Here is a 17,239-nt window from a genome sequence, read left to right as displayed (position 1 = left end):
TCGCATTGCTATAACCTGTGACTCTATCATGACCACCACCATCGTAGCCTATGGCTCCACTGCAGTTACAACCATTGTTGCATCCGCACCCATGTCCGTGTCTTCTTTTGAATCCTATAGTTATTGTCACCATTATCGCCATAACATATGGCTCTATTACATATACCACCGTTGGGAAGTATGCATTTGCCTTCAAATCTTGCGGCTAAAATAGTCATAGTCTCCACAACCTATGGCTCTACTACAACCATCACTGTAGTAGCCTATGGATCCATTGCGGTTGTCATCATATTTGCATCCACCTTTAAATCATGCAACTACTGCCATGACCTATGGATCCACCACGCCCACCATTGTCATAGCCACTGTGGCTACTCCGCTACCATGTCTCCGCTCGCCTCTAAATATTGCGATCACTATTGTCACTGCCAACTCACTGTCCTCCTCCAACAACAACCATTACTTTGAATATGACAGTGACGATGAACAAAAGCACAACCATGAGTGTCACAGTCTTGGATGTGTACAACGACCTCTTCTTCTATGGTTTCTCTCTTGTTAGTTGGGCCCGCTAACTCAGTCGGAGCCGAGATAGGGGATCTAGAAGTAGCACCCTCGCTTCATGAAACATTTAGATTTGGTGACCTAGAGGTCACGATTTTGAAGCATGGAAACAACCTTTTATAAAAATGTAAGGTAAGACTGCATACTATAAACTCATCATGGTCTGCCCCTTCCTTGTCACATATACGGGAGCTTTGTGCATTGAGTTGTCCTCTATACATTCAGATTTAGTTGTTGTTCTCATTGTGAAAAAAAGCAATTTAATTGTGCTAGTCTATTTCACGATGTTTTAGACTTTACTACTCTCAATCTAGTATTACTTATATGACATCTCAAGTTAGCAATTCTGATGTTGGTATATGATTTCAACTTTTTGGTATTACTTGTTTCACACATGGGAGCACATTAATTCATAGTAAGGGTGGTCGCACAACTAAAACTCCACCATTTTCTATTCTATCTTGAAAAAAAATGTCATTGTGTTATGCTTCCTTTCAAAAGTTGGAGTTTGCCATCCATAACTTTTCCAACTCATTAGTGGAATGTGTCATTGACTATGCACTATTTAAAATTTTAAAGCCTTTGGAGCATTCAGTATCATATGCGTAACAAATTTCTCATGGGGTGATCTCATACCACATGCAGTGTTATTTGGATAATAACAATTCCTTTGAGGAATTTCCTTGACAATGACGGGGCTTACGCAAGACACATAGTAAGTACATCTTCTCACATTAATCACGGTCTATACTATTTTTTCCTCCAAAATGCATGCAAGGAATAGGCTCTATTTATGCCACAAGCCCCTTTTTCTCCAACTTAGCATTAGATTCCCAGTCATTGCTCTCCAACATCCGTATTTAGTGCAAGAGTTTGACCATCATATAAATCGTAATCCAATTCCATCTTTTTTCTATATTGAGTTTGATAAAATTATTTAAACATATGAAAGCTATAATTTGCTTTTTGTCCATTTTTTGATTTCTTATCATTAATAAGCTAGCAGAAGTAGTCAAACACCCACAAATTCCCATTATCAAATATGTAGTTGACTTTCAATGTTCCCCATTTATAGGAATTAAAAGTAGATAATTATTTGCTGTCCTCCAAAGATAATTGTTCTTGTTTATTAGGGAATTACCAATGAATTGTTGCGAAATCCAATTTAAGTTGATGAGTATACAGTTATCAACAATATATAAGATTATACTCTACGATTAACTAATTATCTGTGTTGAAAATGTGCATATCATGATAAGATGAATATGGTTTATTCATGTCCATGACTAGTACAATACCCATGACTTGCATTGGTTGGAATTGAGTATTGTAATTTGAGATTGAAGGCAAGTCCAAAATAAATAAAATTATATTATAATTTGTATTGGATAAAAAATGTAAGATGTGAAAAAATAGAAGGGACATTGTCGAAATTCTTGTAGCTTGCGAGTCATTACAACTATTTATTAATGTGTTGATCCTGGTGGATTAAATTGAATGAAATTTTGTTTTAGTGAACTTTTTTCTTGAAAAAGTTTAATGCACATATGGTGATAATTTGAAGTAAAGGGAGAATGATGATCAAAGTTCTTCAAATATCAAATAATAGTACATGTGTTTTAATTCCTTTATCATTATTGATTAGGTGCTTTTCTTAATTTTTTATTTTTATTTTTGTTATGCTAAGGATGACTAACATAGATAATGATGAAGAATAGAGGAGGGAGGCGCTGATTGAAAAATAACAATTGTTAGAAATATCTGAGATTGTAATATGACATTTTTTTAAAATATTCGTAAGTGGTGCACGTGCACATGTTCATAATAATTTTTAAAAAAATGTTTCTTATAAAATTATGATTAAGCTATGTTAAAAAAGACAAATGAAATATAAATATTCTAGTTTCCTCTTCATTCTATACATGTACATTTACAAGATATTGAATGTCAATGTATTGTAAATTCATATATACACATGGAAGCAGTCTTCTGTATTTTTTTTTTTTTTATTGTGTTTGGGTATTCTGAGTTGTACTTTGATTTAGTATATTTATAGATTATTGATTTTTAGTGTTTTATAGAATTGTTTTTACACACTAAGTCACGCTTGATTTCATAATTGTGTAAGACCCTTTTAGTGACACTTTTATAAAGATTGACCCATAAATTAAAATACATGATTCGAGACTAAAGATCCACAAAAGAACATAATTATGAGCTTATATTTTTCATAGTCATAAATAAAAATGCCAAAGATCACTTCGGCATATTTGATTTCTACTAAGCGTTGGTAAGTCAGTGAAAATCCGATGGTTAGCCCGCCAAGCTAGGAGAACGTTTAGGGTAGTTCCGACGGTGTTCCCGATTAGTTGAAGAAAAACCTGCAAGACTACAAAAATTTAAAAGAAGATGAATAAATTGGTTTGAAGTATTATGAATACAGGAAAGTTAATAAAAGAAGTTAAAAATAAACAAGATGAGTTATCAAACAAAAGATCAGATAAAAAGGAACTACAAATCTCTCTGGGAAAAATTGAAAGAAGACTTGCAAATTGAAATGGTAAAGATATACCAAATCAAGATTCAAATAAAATTTTGAAAATGTCCAAAATAGAAAGTCAGATCATTAAGCAAAAATGATCAATTGAAAATAATGAAGAATATTTTATCAAAATTATCAACAAATCAATCTCTTTAATTACAAATGAAGCAAGACAACAAAAGAGACTTTTAGATATAGTTGATCTAGAGTCCCTTAGGTCAAAATATGATAGAATTCATATTGGAATAGTTCAAGTAGGACTATTCCCTCTCACAAGATCAGGATTAAACAAACCAGTCTATGTCATACTTCGTGATGCTAGACATCATGAATTCAATAACTCTTTATTATGAATGTTAGAATCAAATATTGCAGAAGGTCCGATATACTTTGAATGTTATCCAAACATAAGAGCAAATCTTCAAGATAAGTCATTATACAAACTTTTAACTTTTGATATTCAAACTAAAGGTTATGATATGAATTTAAGAAGTTCAAACCTTGAAATGATTCTAATAGTAAATTAGAATATCTTGAATTTCCTTTAATCTTGTTTCCTTTAATCAAAAATTTGTTTCATACACAAAATTGAGATTCTGATAGTAAATCAGAATATCTTGAATTTCCTTTAATCTTGTTTTCTTTTTATTTCGTCTACCAAGTAGCATCCTTCAATCTCAACTTTTGCGGCTTGCTCTATGGTTTAGCCTAATTCGATAAGTTCGAATTCAACATGTTACCGTTCATCATATATATAACATGCTTTTGGGATACAAATTTGGGCTTTGGGCAGATGCATATGGTTCAGCTTGGATAAAAATATTTTTTAAATTAAAAAATAAAAAAGAGACAAATTTTTTTTTTTTTTATAAAAAATAATATGCATTTCTTCACCCCTCAAGTATAACATATTTACATTAAGTAAAAGGATAAGGAAGGGTCATGACACCAAATCAATAATTTTTTGATTAAAATAAACGAATTAGCAAATTAGTTTACTACCATATTTCACTAAAAATATATTATATTATAATCTAATGTTGTATTATTATTAATAAAACAAAATAATACCAATATTTTGAGTCTTTATTGTTTTCTGAAGTTTTACTTGAAATAAGATAAAATAATATTAATATTTAGTGTGACCTACTTATACGTCCTTTTAATGTTCAATTTTTATGCAAATGTTGTACAATTGAAAAATAAGTTAATTCTTAAATATTTGAAAAAATAAAAAGAATAACAAATTCCATGTCTTCCACACCCTTACCTTTTATTTTAAAGTAAAATATTATTTTTATTTATTTTACCCTGTTGTACAATGGAAAAATAAGTTAATTCTTAAATATTTGAAAAAATCAAAAGAATAAAAAATTTCATGTCTTCCACACCCTTACTTTTTATTTTAAAGTAAAATATTATTTTTATTTATTTTACCCATTTTGGAGTTTAAAAAAATATATAAAGTAGAAATCGTATGTTTGTATTTCTCTAATCTCTAGTACTATAAATGAGATTCTTCCTTTGATGTCTTATTTCAAAAATATCAAATTTATTCCTATAAATAGTAATGATTATTTTAAAATATTCTTTTAACTACTCACAACTTTCTTAAAATATTCTTATAATTATGTCAAATTTATTAATATAACTACTCATAATTATCTCAAAACATTCTTATAACTATCTACAACTATTCCAAAAAATTTTAATACTATCAAAAGGTTCTCCTTTGATGTCTTCTTTTAAAAATGTCAATTAATCCCTAAAACTTCTAATGATTAATCTAAAGTACTCTTTTAAATACTTATAATTATCCCAAAATATTCTTATAATTATGTTAAATCTATCTATATAACTATTCATAATTATTTTAAAATAATCGTATAATTATGTGCAATTATTTCAAAATGACATTATGTTATTTAATTATTTTTTTTAAATTAATTTATTCAAAGTTTTGAAAGTGGAGAGCCATGGAGATGCCGCACGCACTATAAATTAAATATATAGAGTTTCTATTGATCATATAAAATAAAAATTGTATGTTTGTGTTTTTTAGAAAATCATATAAATCACTAAGGGTGGCAAAATAGGTTCACGGATCGGGTTCGATTGGTTTATAAATGGGTCAGGATTAAATATATTTAGGATCAGGCTGTCGAATTTATTAACGAGTCATTATTATGTAAATCATAACTGTCAATTTAATAAACACGTCGTAAAAATAGGTTATTTATTTTTAAAAATATATAATTTATTTATTTTAATAAATGTTTTATAACATATTTTTAAAAAAAGATAGCATGACTCCACAATTGGGCCTGCAAATAGCCAGAGGTGCCTTCAAATAGCCAGTGTTGTCAGTATTGAATAGCCATTGAAGTCTTTCATCCAAAAATAAAAGCACTATTTTGGGTTTGCTCATCAATTAAAGCTAGCTTGCTTTACACTACTGCCAGTGCCATCATTAAGTGTGGCATGCAACTGCAGAGTCTGCAACCCCTTACTTGGTTCACGAGAAACAAATCAACAAGCAACCATACGGTGACCATCCTTCACGGTTCGCAATTTCCCCACTCCCCTCTCTCTGGAATTAGCAAGGCGCCCTTCAGCCACTCGACACGAGCGTCCGATTTCCGACAGACCTCCGATCTCCGCCACCAGATCCGAATATGAACGACGCAGATGTCTCCAAGCAGATCCAGCAGATGGTGAGGCTCATTCGCCAGGAAGCTGAGAAGGCCAGCGAAATCTCCGTTTCTGCCGAAGAAGTAATCGAATTTTCCTTTAAATTTCTCATTCTTCTTATTTTTGTTCTTGTTCTTCGAAATTGCGAGGGTCATGCGGCTCAGATCGATGGCCGAGAACTTGCCTGGCTCGGTGAACAGGGTTGGCTCACCCGCTGGGTGGACCGACCTAACCCCGCTTAACCTGCTTAATAAGCAGGTTGGGTTCAAGTTGATCCGATTCAGTTTGTATTAAAAACAAATTCAATTTAAAAGGACGGATCACAGGTCATCTATTGAATTTCGACCCATTTTGCCACCCTTAGATTGGGTTCAAGTTGATCCGAGTCAGTTTGCATTAAATTCAAATTAGGACGGATCACAGGTCATCATCCAATTTCGACCCATTTTGCCACCCTTATAAATCCTCTCCCTCTCTCTCAGCGCAGTGTATCAATGGCGAGTGGAGATATGCCAGAGGACCTGGTTGAAAACATTCTCCGGAGGTTGCCTGTGAAATCTCTGTTGCGATTTCAGTGCGTCCGCAAATATTGGTGTACCCTGCTAAAAAACCCTAGCTTCATTGCCGACCATTTCTGCTTCAGTTCAAACCACAATGACAACAAGAGAAACGTCTTGTGGATCTCTAGATGTTACTACAGTCGCGGCACCTGCTACTGCATCTCCATAAACCCGCCCCATCTGTTGGTGCCAGTTGAGCTTCCACTCAAGGGTGGCGGAATCAGTACCTGTATAATGGGTCATTGGAATGGCATAATTTGCGCACTTACCAGCATAAGGAACTTTGGTGGGTATCCTAATCCTATGGGCCGCAGATACTTTCTGTGGAACCCTGCAACTAGGGAATACAAGGTTCTCCCCCTACTGCAATCCCCAAATCACTATTCACGCCGCTATGGTCCAGGATTTGGGTTTGATTCAAAAACCAATGATTACAAGATTGTAAAATTTGTCACCTATTACTCTGAGCCTTGTAAAGCTGAGGTATACAACCTGAGAAGTGATACTTGGAGGGAAATCAAGGCTCCCCCTGTATCTTTTGAAAAGTACATTCCCAAATACTATGACAGAAACATAGATAGAGCAATATTTTGGGCCGAAATCTCAGGCGGCCCTGTGATTGTTGGTTTGACATGGCCGACGAAACATTTCGTTTCATTCCAATGCCGCGGGATGTACTCTCCATTTATAGGCGACATCATGTGTACCACATGGTTATGTTGTTGAAGGAATCCTTTGCCTTGCTTGTTTTTCATATGCTGGAATCTCATTCCCCATATCATCTATTTGATGTATGGGTCATGAGTGAACTCAGTGTTGCTGAATCATGGGTCAAGCTTCATAGCGTAGTTTTACCCGAACATTCATTGCCATTAGGACTATCAAATAATGGTGAGTTTCTCATCGTCAAGGGTAGAAGTGGTGCTCTTGCATGGTATTACCCTATCTTATGAATCTAGAATTTCAATCATTAGAGAGCTTCTATCCAGGGAAAATTCAATGCATCGAGTCTTTTTTTTTACACCGAGAATCTAGTCTCACTTAGGGGACAAAATGTGCATAATATGGTTGTAAATCCTTATTTCCAGGATCTGTATCACCTAGAGAAGTTTGTGGACGAGATTGATATGTAGGTATGTTTTTTTGGCTTGGGTAAAGGGGGAAAAAAAGAAGCTTTATTTTATTAATTTCTTCCTTCGAAAAGTATAAAGAGGCAAAAAAAAGTTGCAAAAAAAAGGCCGTTAGTGAAGCTAAACATGGAGCACATAATAATCTATTTGATAGTTTAGATACAAAAGAAAGGGAAAAATATGTATTTAAACTTGGTAGAGCTAGAGAAGAAAGAGCAAGGACATAGGTAAATATGGATGATGGTATCTTGATTAAATAAGAAGACATAAAAGGAAGATGACGAAATTACTTTAACAAGATATTTAATGAAAATTAAGTAGAAGACCTAAACAAAGAATTGACAAATGAGGAAAAATTTAAAAGAATTAGATTTATTTGCAAGACTAGAGTTAATAAAGTTAAGTTTGCAATAGTTTTGTTATATGCAAGTTCTCATTCTAATTTACGTTTGGATCAATTTGGTTTTATGCTTGAGGGATCTACTACAAAGGCTATATATTTTTAAGAAGATTAATGGAAAAGTTTAGGAAAAAGAAGAGGGACTTGCATATGATATTTATTGACTTCGAGAATGGTGGGTTTTAGAGAAAAAATGTGTATCTAGTAGGTATACAGATGTCATTAAGGATATGTACGATGGAGTAATGACTAGTGTTTGGACTATGGGCTGAGAGACTAGAGAATGTCCAATTACAATAGGTGTAAGATGGAGTAATGACTAATGTTAGGACTATGGGTTGAGAGACTAGAGAATGTCAAATTACAATAGGTGTACATCAAGGATCTGCTTTGAGACCTGTATTCAAAATGAGGTTCCGTCGTGTATGTTGTTTGCAGATGCTATTGTTTTTATTGATGAAATAAGGGGTGGAGAAGAATTTCAGCTAGAATTATGAAGAGAAGTTTTAAAATTTAGAGGCTTTAGGATAAGTAGAAATAAGATAGAATATGTGAAGTGTAATTTTAGTCATAGTAGGAGGAATATTGGAGACAAAATTAAACTTGATGATAAGAAAATCCAAAGCACTAGTCAATTGTGATAAATTGGATCTATTATGCTAGCTAAAGGAGAAATTGAAGATGTAATGCATAGAGTTAAAGAAGGTTGGGTAAAATAGAGAAGTGCTTCAAGTGTGCTTTGTAATCGTAGAATACCCTTCAAATTAAAAGGGAAATTTTATAGGATGACTGGAAAACTAACCATGCTATATATGGATTATAGAGTTGGGCAACTAAGAAAAAGCATATCCAAAAGGTAAAAGTTGTTAAGATGTGAATGCTAAGATGTTTGAGTTGTATAATGTTAAAAGATAAATTAAAAAATGAACGTATTCTCGATAAGTTAGGTGTAGCTCCTGTAGAAGATAAGATAAGGGAAGAAAAACTCAAATGGTGTGACACTTGCAACATAGGCCATATAGTGCACCAGTGAAGAAGAGTGAGTTAGTCATTGTGAGGGGCAGTAGAAAGAGATGAGGTAGACCTAAAATAACTTGGAATGAGATAGTAAGGAATTGATAGCCCTGAATTTGTCGAAGGACATTGTTCATGATCACATAAATTGGTGGAAAAGGATATATATATAGCCGACCCCACCTAATGGAACTTAAGGATTGGTTCGTTGTTGTTGTTGTTATCAATTATCATGCTTGAAAAGGCTAGGCAATGAGTAATTGAAGTCACTTTTGATTTGATGATGATAAAATTGATCTATTTCACCAATTATTGCCTTCTAGAATTCAGATGCCTTTATGTTTGTGATGTTTGCTTTATTTCCCTTTATATGCTATCTTTTAAGCACATGAAAAATGACCTGCCACTATATGCATCATTGGTTGATTGGATCTAATTAAAATTAGAAGGCTTATGTTTCTAATCTTGAATCTATTTTTGTATAGGATAATGGCTCCTTAGTTTTGAACTTCACGAATTGGTTTTGTAGCATAAATCTGAATATATCTGAGGCTTACGGCTTACATATGAACACACCCTACAACTCTCATCCCCAACCTTTGTTCCCATTATATTTGTTCGAAATACCCTTTTACCATTTCCTTAATATATGACAGGGTACTTACGTTTTGTTATTGCTATCAATTCAATATTATGAGTGGATGCCCAACATTGGGAATTCTACAATTAAGGAAATGGAGAAAACATGACAAAACTAAGGAAACATGGAAAATTTGAAAAGTATGAAGAGAAAAGAAAAGCTGCTAAAAAGGCCTTTAGTGAAGTTGAACATAGAGCATCTAATAATCTATATGATAGATTAGATACAAAAATGGGGAAAGAGATGTGTTTAAACTTGCTAGAGCTAGAGAAGAAAGAGCGAAGACTTAGGTGATGTAAAATTATAAAAATTATGGATGATAGTGTCTTGATTAAATAAGAAGACATAAAACAAAGATGACGAAGTTACTTTAACAAGATATTTAATAAAGATCAAGTAGAAGGCCTAAACAAAGAGTTGACAAATGAGAAAAAAGCTAAAAAATTGAGATTTTCTTGCAAGATTAGAGTTAATAAAGTTAAGTTTGCAATTGTTTTGTTATAATGCAAGTTTTTCTCGTTCTAATTTATGTTTGGTCCTACTTGAAAATGTGATAGAATGATTAATTAAAGTTACTTTTGATTTGATGATGGTAAAATTGATCTATTTCACTGATCATTGTCTTCTAGATTCCAGATGCCTTTTTGTTTGTGATGTTTGCTTTATTGCCCTTTAAATGCTATCTTTTAAGCACATGAAAATTGACTTGCCAATGTATGCATCATTGTTTAATTAGAGCTAATTAAAATTAGAAGGTCTATGTTTCTCATCTTGAATATATTTTTGTATAGGATAATAGCTCCTTAGTTTTGAACTTGTCAAACTATCTATATACCGTAAATCTTAATTTTTCTAGGGCGTGATGTTAAATTTATGAACTTAAGACTTACATTTGAAGCCACCCCACGACTCTCATCCCCTACCTTTCTTCTGTTTATATTTGTTTTAAAAGCCACCGTACAACACCAAAATAATGCTTAAGAGCAAAAGTGCACTCATTGAGGAGTTCCACCCAACCAGCATGCGTTGCACTTAACTTATTTTGCGAGCTTAGATATCGCAAAGCAAGGTGAGGGGAATGAGTACAAACTCTTGGGGTTACAATTCGTATCTCAAATGTTGGAGGGATCTCATTGTAGCATAAAACTCTCTATATACGCTATATCTCTGTTTAGCATCTAATAGTTTTTCACCAAGAAATGCTATAGGATGTCCCTCCTGACTCAAGAACCAACCTATACATAACCTAGAGGCATCACACATCACGTCACAAGCTCTACAAAAGTCTGGATGCGTAAGTATAACTGCTTCTGTCATCTTTTGTTTGACCTCTGAAAGTTCTAGTAGCTGATGGGGTCTAATGAAACTCTCCTTTCTTCAGACACTTGGTGATAGGAACCATGATGGTGCCAAAAATGCCCTATGAATCGCCTATACAAAGTAGTGAGGCCATGAAAATTATGAACCACAATAATAGCTCTAGGATCAGGCCACTCTCTGATGGCTCTAAATTTTTTTGGGTTAGTGGCTATTCCTTGCACGAATATCACAAGACCAAGAAAAAGCACACTAGACTGTAAGTCGCTGCATTTTTTGAGATTAACAAATGACTTTGCTTCCCTCAAGGTGGCAAAGACCTCATCAAGATGTACTAACTAGAGCCAGCCAACATGTCAAGCATATCCTTAAGTCTAGGGTTAAGGAACCTACCCTTGATTGTGAATTTTGTTGGCTTTTCTAGGTTTCATCCCGTTTTGATAATGACAAATCAAGACATCTAATTGTGCTAGTGAGGATGTTTACAGGGATTAAGGTATTAAGCACAATAACATATGCAAATTGGAAAGCCATGAAGTACACAAGATGATGTTATTTGACTATGAACATGGAGCTAATAGAGACCAAGCTTGAAGACTATGACTATGATTATGGAGCTCATGAAGTCCAAACTTGAAGAAATTAAAAGAATTTATCTCATCTATTTTGCAAATAGGACCTATGTGAGTACACTATTGTTGATTTTGTGAAGAAGCTCATAGGTGACCTTAGTTGGACCCTAGGTACTCTATATTTCATTGAAAATCATTTTATAAATGTGCAAAAATTATTTCAAAGTGTTAAAATCATTTTTGAATGAAAAACCCCAAAACAAGATTCTCCAAGTCCCCTTCTTTTTTCTGCCACCGCATTGATGTGCAGTTTTCTCTATCAATAACTTCCCATCTTCAAAAATCTTCAACAATGTTGTTGTGGGATTTTTTCTTAGCTTTCTGTTGATACCAAGATCACCCTATTTGGAGTTCTATAGCAAAAATTATGCCCCAGATACTAAAGGGTGTTTCAGGAAAGTCGCGGCTGAAATCTCCAAGCCGTTCGGGAGACCGAGTCGTGCGGCAAAAAGCCGCAACAGGTAGAAAACGGTTAGTTTTCAAAATAATTAATTACTTTCGAGGCCCAATGGCCATAAAACGGCTAGTAGACCATCTTGCCTATAAATACAAGGTTTCTAACTTGTTTTAAAAAAAAGGAAAGAGAGATATACATCCATTATACACATCCAAGTTTTTTGATCTTGATTGAAAATCCTTTTCAAGCACTTTGCTTTTCTAGTTCATTTTTCAAGTGTGCACTTACTCTCTTGCTCAAAATCATTGTTGAAATCCATTGATGGAAGAGAGACCTTCTAGTTATTCCTTGGGCTTCTTTCATAATCTTTTGAGTGTATTAGTGTTGTATTTTCATTGTACTTATCCGCTCAAGTTTGTAGCTTTCTTTGTACGACAATTTCTTTTGATTCTTCTTTGTAAGGGCATATCTGCCTATTGAAGGAGAGTCTCCGCCTATTGAAGGAGAGAGGCGACTCTGCCTATTGAAGGAGAGAGGCGACTCCCCCTATTGAAGGAGAGAGGCAACTTTGCCTAAGTAAAGGAGAGAGACATCTCAGCCTAGTGAAGGAGGGACTGTAAAGGCTTCTCCACCTACTAAACGAGAGAGGTTTTTTCCACCTATTGAAGGAGCACATAGTGGAATCCTCAAGTGAGTTGCTTAAGGCAAGGACGTAGGTAAGGATTGCCAAACCTTGTAAAAATATGAGTTTTATTTTCTCTTCCCTAATCTCTTTAAATTAAGCACTTTTTTATTTGTTGTGAATATTGATTGCATTTGCTCATTTAGATCATGTGCTTAAATTGTGATTGTAATTGTTAAAGCATTAGCTTAAATTTTTAAATACCCAATTCACCCTGCCTCTTGGATCTACACCTTTTCTAACAAATTGTTTGATGGCTTTAGATCCATCCTTTTTTCAGAGTTAGAAGAATTGGTACAACACATTTACTAAGGCTATGTCTCACAAAGCCCTTGTCGAGGAGTTCTTCTTTCCTTCTATTCAATTCTGCACACTCTTTAGGGTTTATCCTATAATGTGAAAATTTTGGTGACCGTGAACCTAGATTAAGATGTATGGCATGCTGAGTGTTGTGCATAGGTGGTAGCTCACTAGGTTACTCACTAGGAACTACATTAGAGAACATAACTAGCAACTCTCCTACCTCAGGTAAGAACTCACAGGAAAACTCTTGATCCTCAGAAGTAATCTCTCAAGTGATCTCTCAAGTGATGACTGCTAAAATGTACTTCTTTTCTAAGATCTCGCTTAAAAGCCCTATAATCAAGCCACTGAATGCTTCTTTGAATTGGGACTTGACGAGCTGCCTTGTTCCTTAACTTAAGATCCTTGGGAGTGGGCTTGGTAGGGATCAAGATGATATTGTCATCTTTATGCCTAAACACATAAATGTTTTCCCTACCACGATTGATTACATCATGATCAAATAACTAAGGCCACCCTAGTAGGATATGGACCACATCCATCAAGAGTATATCGTAGTAGACCTTATCCTTATGATCTCCTATTTTGATGAGTAAAAGACACCTCTTAGTAATTCGTAGATTTGTCTTGTTTATGCAATTCACCTTAAAAGGGTAGGGAGTGGCTCTCACTTATGTTATGTTTGGGAGCATCTACTTTGGGCCTTGAATTTTGGATTTGAGTGGATTTGGACAAAATTCAATCCAATTTTGTCTTACAAATTGTTCAAATCTACACAAATCCAAATCCAAGACCTCTTCCAAACATAGGGTCAAGGTTCAATCTTACTAGAGCAGCCTTGGAGATCACACCCCATCAATAACTAATTTTCCATCTTTCAAAAAATCAAATCAAGAAGTATTGATAGACACAATAATTGATTGATTTAAAAAAAAAAAAGAAAATACAAGATTATGGACGAGGGCTAAGACTGTCATTGGCGTATTAAGAACTCAAACAATGAAATGCATATCCTTTTTTTTTTGGTTCAATATAATGCTAGTATGTTATTGCAATATGTTACTAAGAGCTGAAACAATTAAATGCATATCCTTTTTTTTTTTGGGTTCAATATAATGTTAATATGTTATTGCATATGTATGTGTGTGCGTGTGATCACTACTAAAAAATGCTTCTTAATAACAAAATTATTAATATGCATTATTATATAGGATGCTTTTTATTTAAAAATTTTAATCCAATGTGACATGATATTATTTTACTCTTTATAATTAGGTCTCGCATTTCGTATGTACAAAGTCTAATGCATGTGCCCCTTGTACTAGTTGCAGGGCTTTGTAAGGCCTCCTTTTGTGTTTCATTTCATTTTTGTTGATCTTATTAAGAATTAAAGTGCAGATGCAGGCCCAGACTTTAAAAGAAATCTTTGCTTTCCAAACTGCCTCGTGTAAGAGGGAACGGCTAGGATAAGTGGATTTTATGAGATTGGAAAAAAGACTTCGAAGAGAAAGACCCTCAAGAGTTCCCAATCCAAAGACTTGTTTTCCCTTGCAAATTTGGCATGAAAGAATCCACCACACCCAATAGAAGAGTTAACTCACCAACCTCTCTTTCATTGAGACTTCTAGAGAGATGAAAATCCCAAGAAAAGAGCCCCCCTCAAGAATAAAAAGCTGAAAATTGTGCATTGCGAACAGTTGAAACAATAAGCAAACATGCCACCAACAGCTCCAGCAAAGAGTCACCAACCCAAATGTCCTCAATTTGAATTTTATCCCATACCTGCTTTAAAACGAATGAGAGGAAAGGAAAGACTAGCAACCTGGGAAACAAACTTCCAAGGACTTGGAATTTTGATTAAATTTGAATTGAATTTTGTATTTTCTCTTGTTTGATCTCTCTTCACTCCGCTCTTTTGTGTTTACATTGTTACAAATAGCACAGATAAATGTTCATAGGATGCATTATTATGAAACATGCCTTGTATTTGTTTGATGTATTGCCAATGCATGGTTATGGTCATTGTCACATTTTTTACTACTTTGCAATTGGTGAGTCTGCTTTTTGAGAGTTTAAAACTATAATTAGTGCTAAGCTAAAAAATTCTATGATTTTTAAAGTTGATATTTTCTGACTATTCCTGTTGTGACTTGGTGATCTTTTTTGGTAAATTATTTCTTTTTAAGTGGATTTGAAGTGGCTAAAGTTTTGGATGCTGGCATCCAAAATTCAACTGAACGGTTGTTTAAAATTCAATTCTTGAAGTAAAAAATCAAGTGATTTTCCTGTTTGTACCTATCTAATCAAACCATTTTCAGCTAGAAAGCTTGCAGCAGAAAAAATAAAATAAAATAATGAACTAAGCCTAAAGCAACCCAAAGGCAGTAACAGCCCAAGAAACCGAGGAACAAATAATATAGTTGTGCCCTTCAACTTTTCCCAAAATCGCTGTTTCTAGAACGCATCCATGTTCCTATTCTCTGCAAAAATATCTGTTCCTCTGTATTGAGTTTCCGAGCACCAGAAAAAATCATATGCACATCCTCCAGAATTTCCTAACATGCTACAGCATGTTGTTATCTAAAGGAGCTGTTACCAGATCCACACACTCACCGAACAAACAACAATTTGTTAAAAGTTGTTGATTCTGAAAGCTGTTTAAATTTTTTTTCTTTTTCAAAATGAAGAATGGCTTCTGATTTTGAAGGTTAATTTTGCTTTCTCAGGAGTTGAGCCTCTGTTGATTCTACTGCAGGGCAGTAGACTGCTATTAAACAGGAATAATCAGTAGGGTATGCTGCACTCAAGCTACAATTGAGTTTTGGGTGAGTTTGGATTGTGCTGCGGATTCAAATCTTTTGAAGTCTCGATGTGTGCAAATTAAATATTTTGCTGCCTTCTTTTACATCTGAACTTTGTTTAAGCTTGGGCATGATTTATAGTATCAATCATTTGATGAGTTACTCGTTTGGATCCCCTTTCAAGACAGTACAGGTGATGGATGCAAGCTCGAGTTTCCAATGTATGAATCAAGTCTCTGTCACATCCATTCTCCTGCTTTTTGATTAGTTCTCTAAAGTTGGCATCAGAGCTGCGCGACGTCAAAATACAGGTAAAGCCATTTCCTGTTTAACCTGCAGAGAAATCAGGTAAAAAGACAATGTTTTACCTTTCATTTTCATCCATAATGAGTTCATATTATCTGATTGCATGTTTATTCATTTTAATTCAAAATGGTTTAAACAATAAAGTTGCAGTCCTAAAAAGAATGTCATGGTCAGAATAATTCAATGAAACACATTTTCCACATTCTCAAGATAAATAAGTCCAGTAAGATAGTTTGGTCACAAGAAGCCCGAGGAAGGAAACAGGCCAAAATAGAAGCAACAAAATTCAGAGGCATTTGCATCCCAAAATACAAGTGAATATTTCCTGCATAAGATAAGCATTTCATAAACTGGGGCATCAACAACAAAGATTGAGTTTTCAAGATACAGCAAGGCAGGAGTTACAGAATTTCTTTCTCCAGAAAAGGTTGTCATGCATTCTGCATAGCATCAGAAATAATAGGAAAAAGCATGCATACATATCATCATGTCATGTACCCATTCATTCACAGCATACATGTTTTCTTTCGAAAACTTTGCATATTTATTTTCATTCTTGCTCAGTGAAATCCTTATTTTCTATGAGTTCAAATGGTTGGAGTTCTATGAGTACTGGGGCATTAGTCCTTAGATCCAAGTAGTTCTTTCCAAATTAATTCTTTCAAAATTGTTTTGTTTACTTTGGGAAATGGGGTATTTGTCCTCAGATCTAAGCATTTTTTTCAAAATTGTTTCCTTCCAAATTGTTTTATCTACTTTGGAAAATGAGGCATCCGCCCTCAAATCCAAGTAGTTCTTTCAAAATTGTTGCTTTGCAAATTGTTTTGTCTACTTTGGGAAATGGGGCATCGGTCCTTAGATCCAAGTGGTTCTTGCAAAAATATTTTTCAAATATTGAGGCACCACGCTTCCAAAATTCAAATAATCACTTTCAAGTTACTTTGACTATCTCGTTCATTCAAGTGGTCTCATCCATGTTGTCCTGACTATCTCGTTCATTCGAGAGGTCTCATCCAAGTTATCCTGAATATTTCATTCATTCGAGAGGTCTTATCTAAGTTATCCGGACTATCGGTTCAATGTGTGTTATTTTTTCACTTGGGTTGTGGGCTGTCACAATAAAGGAAGAGCCCTGACCATTTTAATTTCCATGTTCAATTTGGTGTTTGGCTCTTAACCATGAGACACAGAAAAACCAAACAAACTAAATAAATGACATGAAGTTTCCTTTATCTATATCTATAGAAGAAGTATTGTGAA

At 34.2% G+C, this 17,239-nt stretch overlaps 1 protein-coding gene and 1 long non-coding RNA gene across 9 annotated transcripts in view; both read left to right on the top strand.

Moving 5' to 3' along the window:
- Positions 1-5,495: 5,495 nt before the first annotated feature.
- LOC131146845 (uncharacterized) overlaps positions 5,496-17,239 on the top strand; it is a 75,339-nt gene continuing 63,595 nt past the window's right edge. For 5 of the 8 annotated variants that reach the window (XR_009134476.1, XR_009134478.1, XR_009134475.1 and 2 more), the window contains exons 1-3: positions 5,509-5,880; positions 15,599-15,697; positions 15,862-15,984. This is a non-coding gene — a long non-coding RNA (uncharacterized LOC131146845). Of the gene's footprint in view, positions 5,881-15,598; positions 15,698-15,857; positions 15,985-17,239 lie in introns of all 8 variants that reach the window. The other 3 variants (XR_009134472.1, XR_009134473.1, XR_009134474.1) reach the window with 2 other exon arrangements.
- LOC131146844 (F-box/kelch-repeat protein At3g06240-like) lies at positions 5,875-7,431 on the top strand. The gene has a single exon (XM_058096653.1). The coding sequence runs from the start codon at positions 6,292-6,294 to the stop codon at positions 7,081-7,083; it is 792 nt and encodes a 263-aa protein (XP_057952636.1). The 5' UTR covers positions 5,875-6,291; the 3' UTR covers positions 7,084-7,431.

This window comes from Malania oleifera, chromosome 13 (genome assembly GCF_029873635.1).
Source record: "Malania oleifera isolate guangnan ecotype guangnan chromosome 13, ASM2987363v1, whole genome shotgun sequence".
Classification (NCBI taxonomy): domain Eukaryota; kingdom Viridiplantae; phylum Streptophyta; class Magnoliopsida; order Santalales; family Ximeniaceae; genus Malania; species Malania oleifera.
The sequence above is the reverse complement of the archived record's forward strand: the minus strand, read 5'-3'. Positions and strand labels throughout refer to the sequence as shown.

What these genes read in the sequence shown, in the direction of transcription:
- LOC131146844 (XM_058096653.1), top strand. Translation starts at nt 6,292, where the DNA reads ATGGCGAGTGGAGATATGCCAGAGGACCTGGTTGAAAACATTCTCCGG.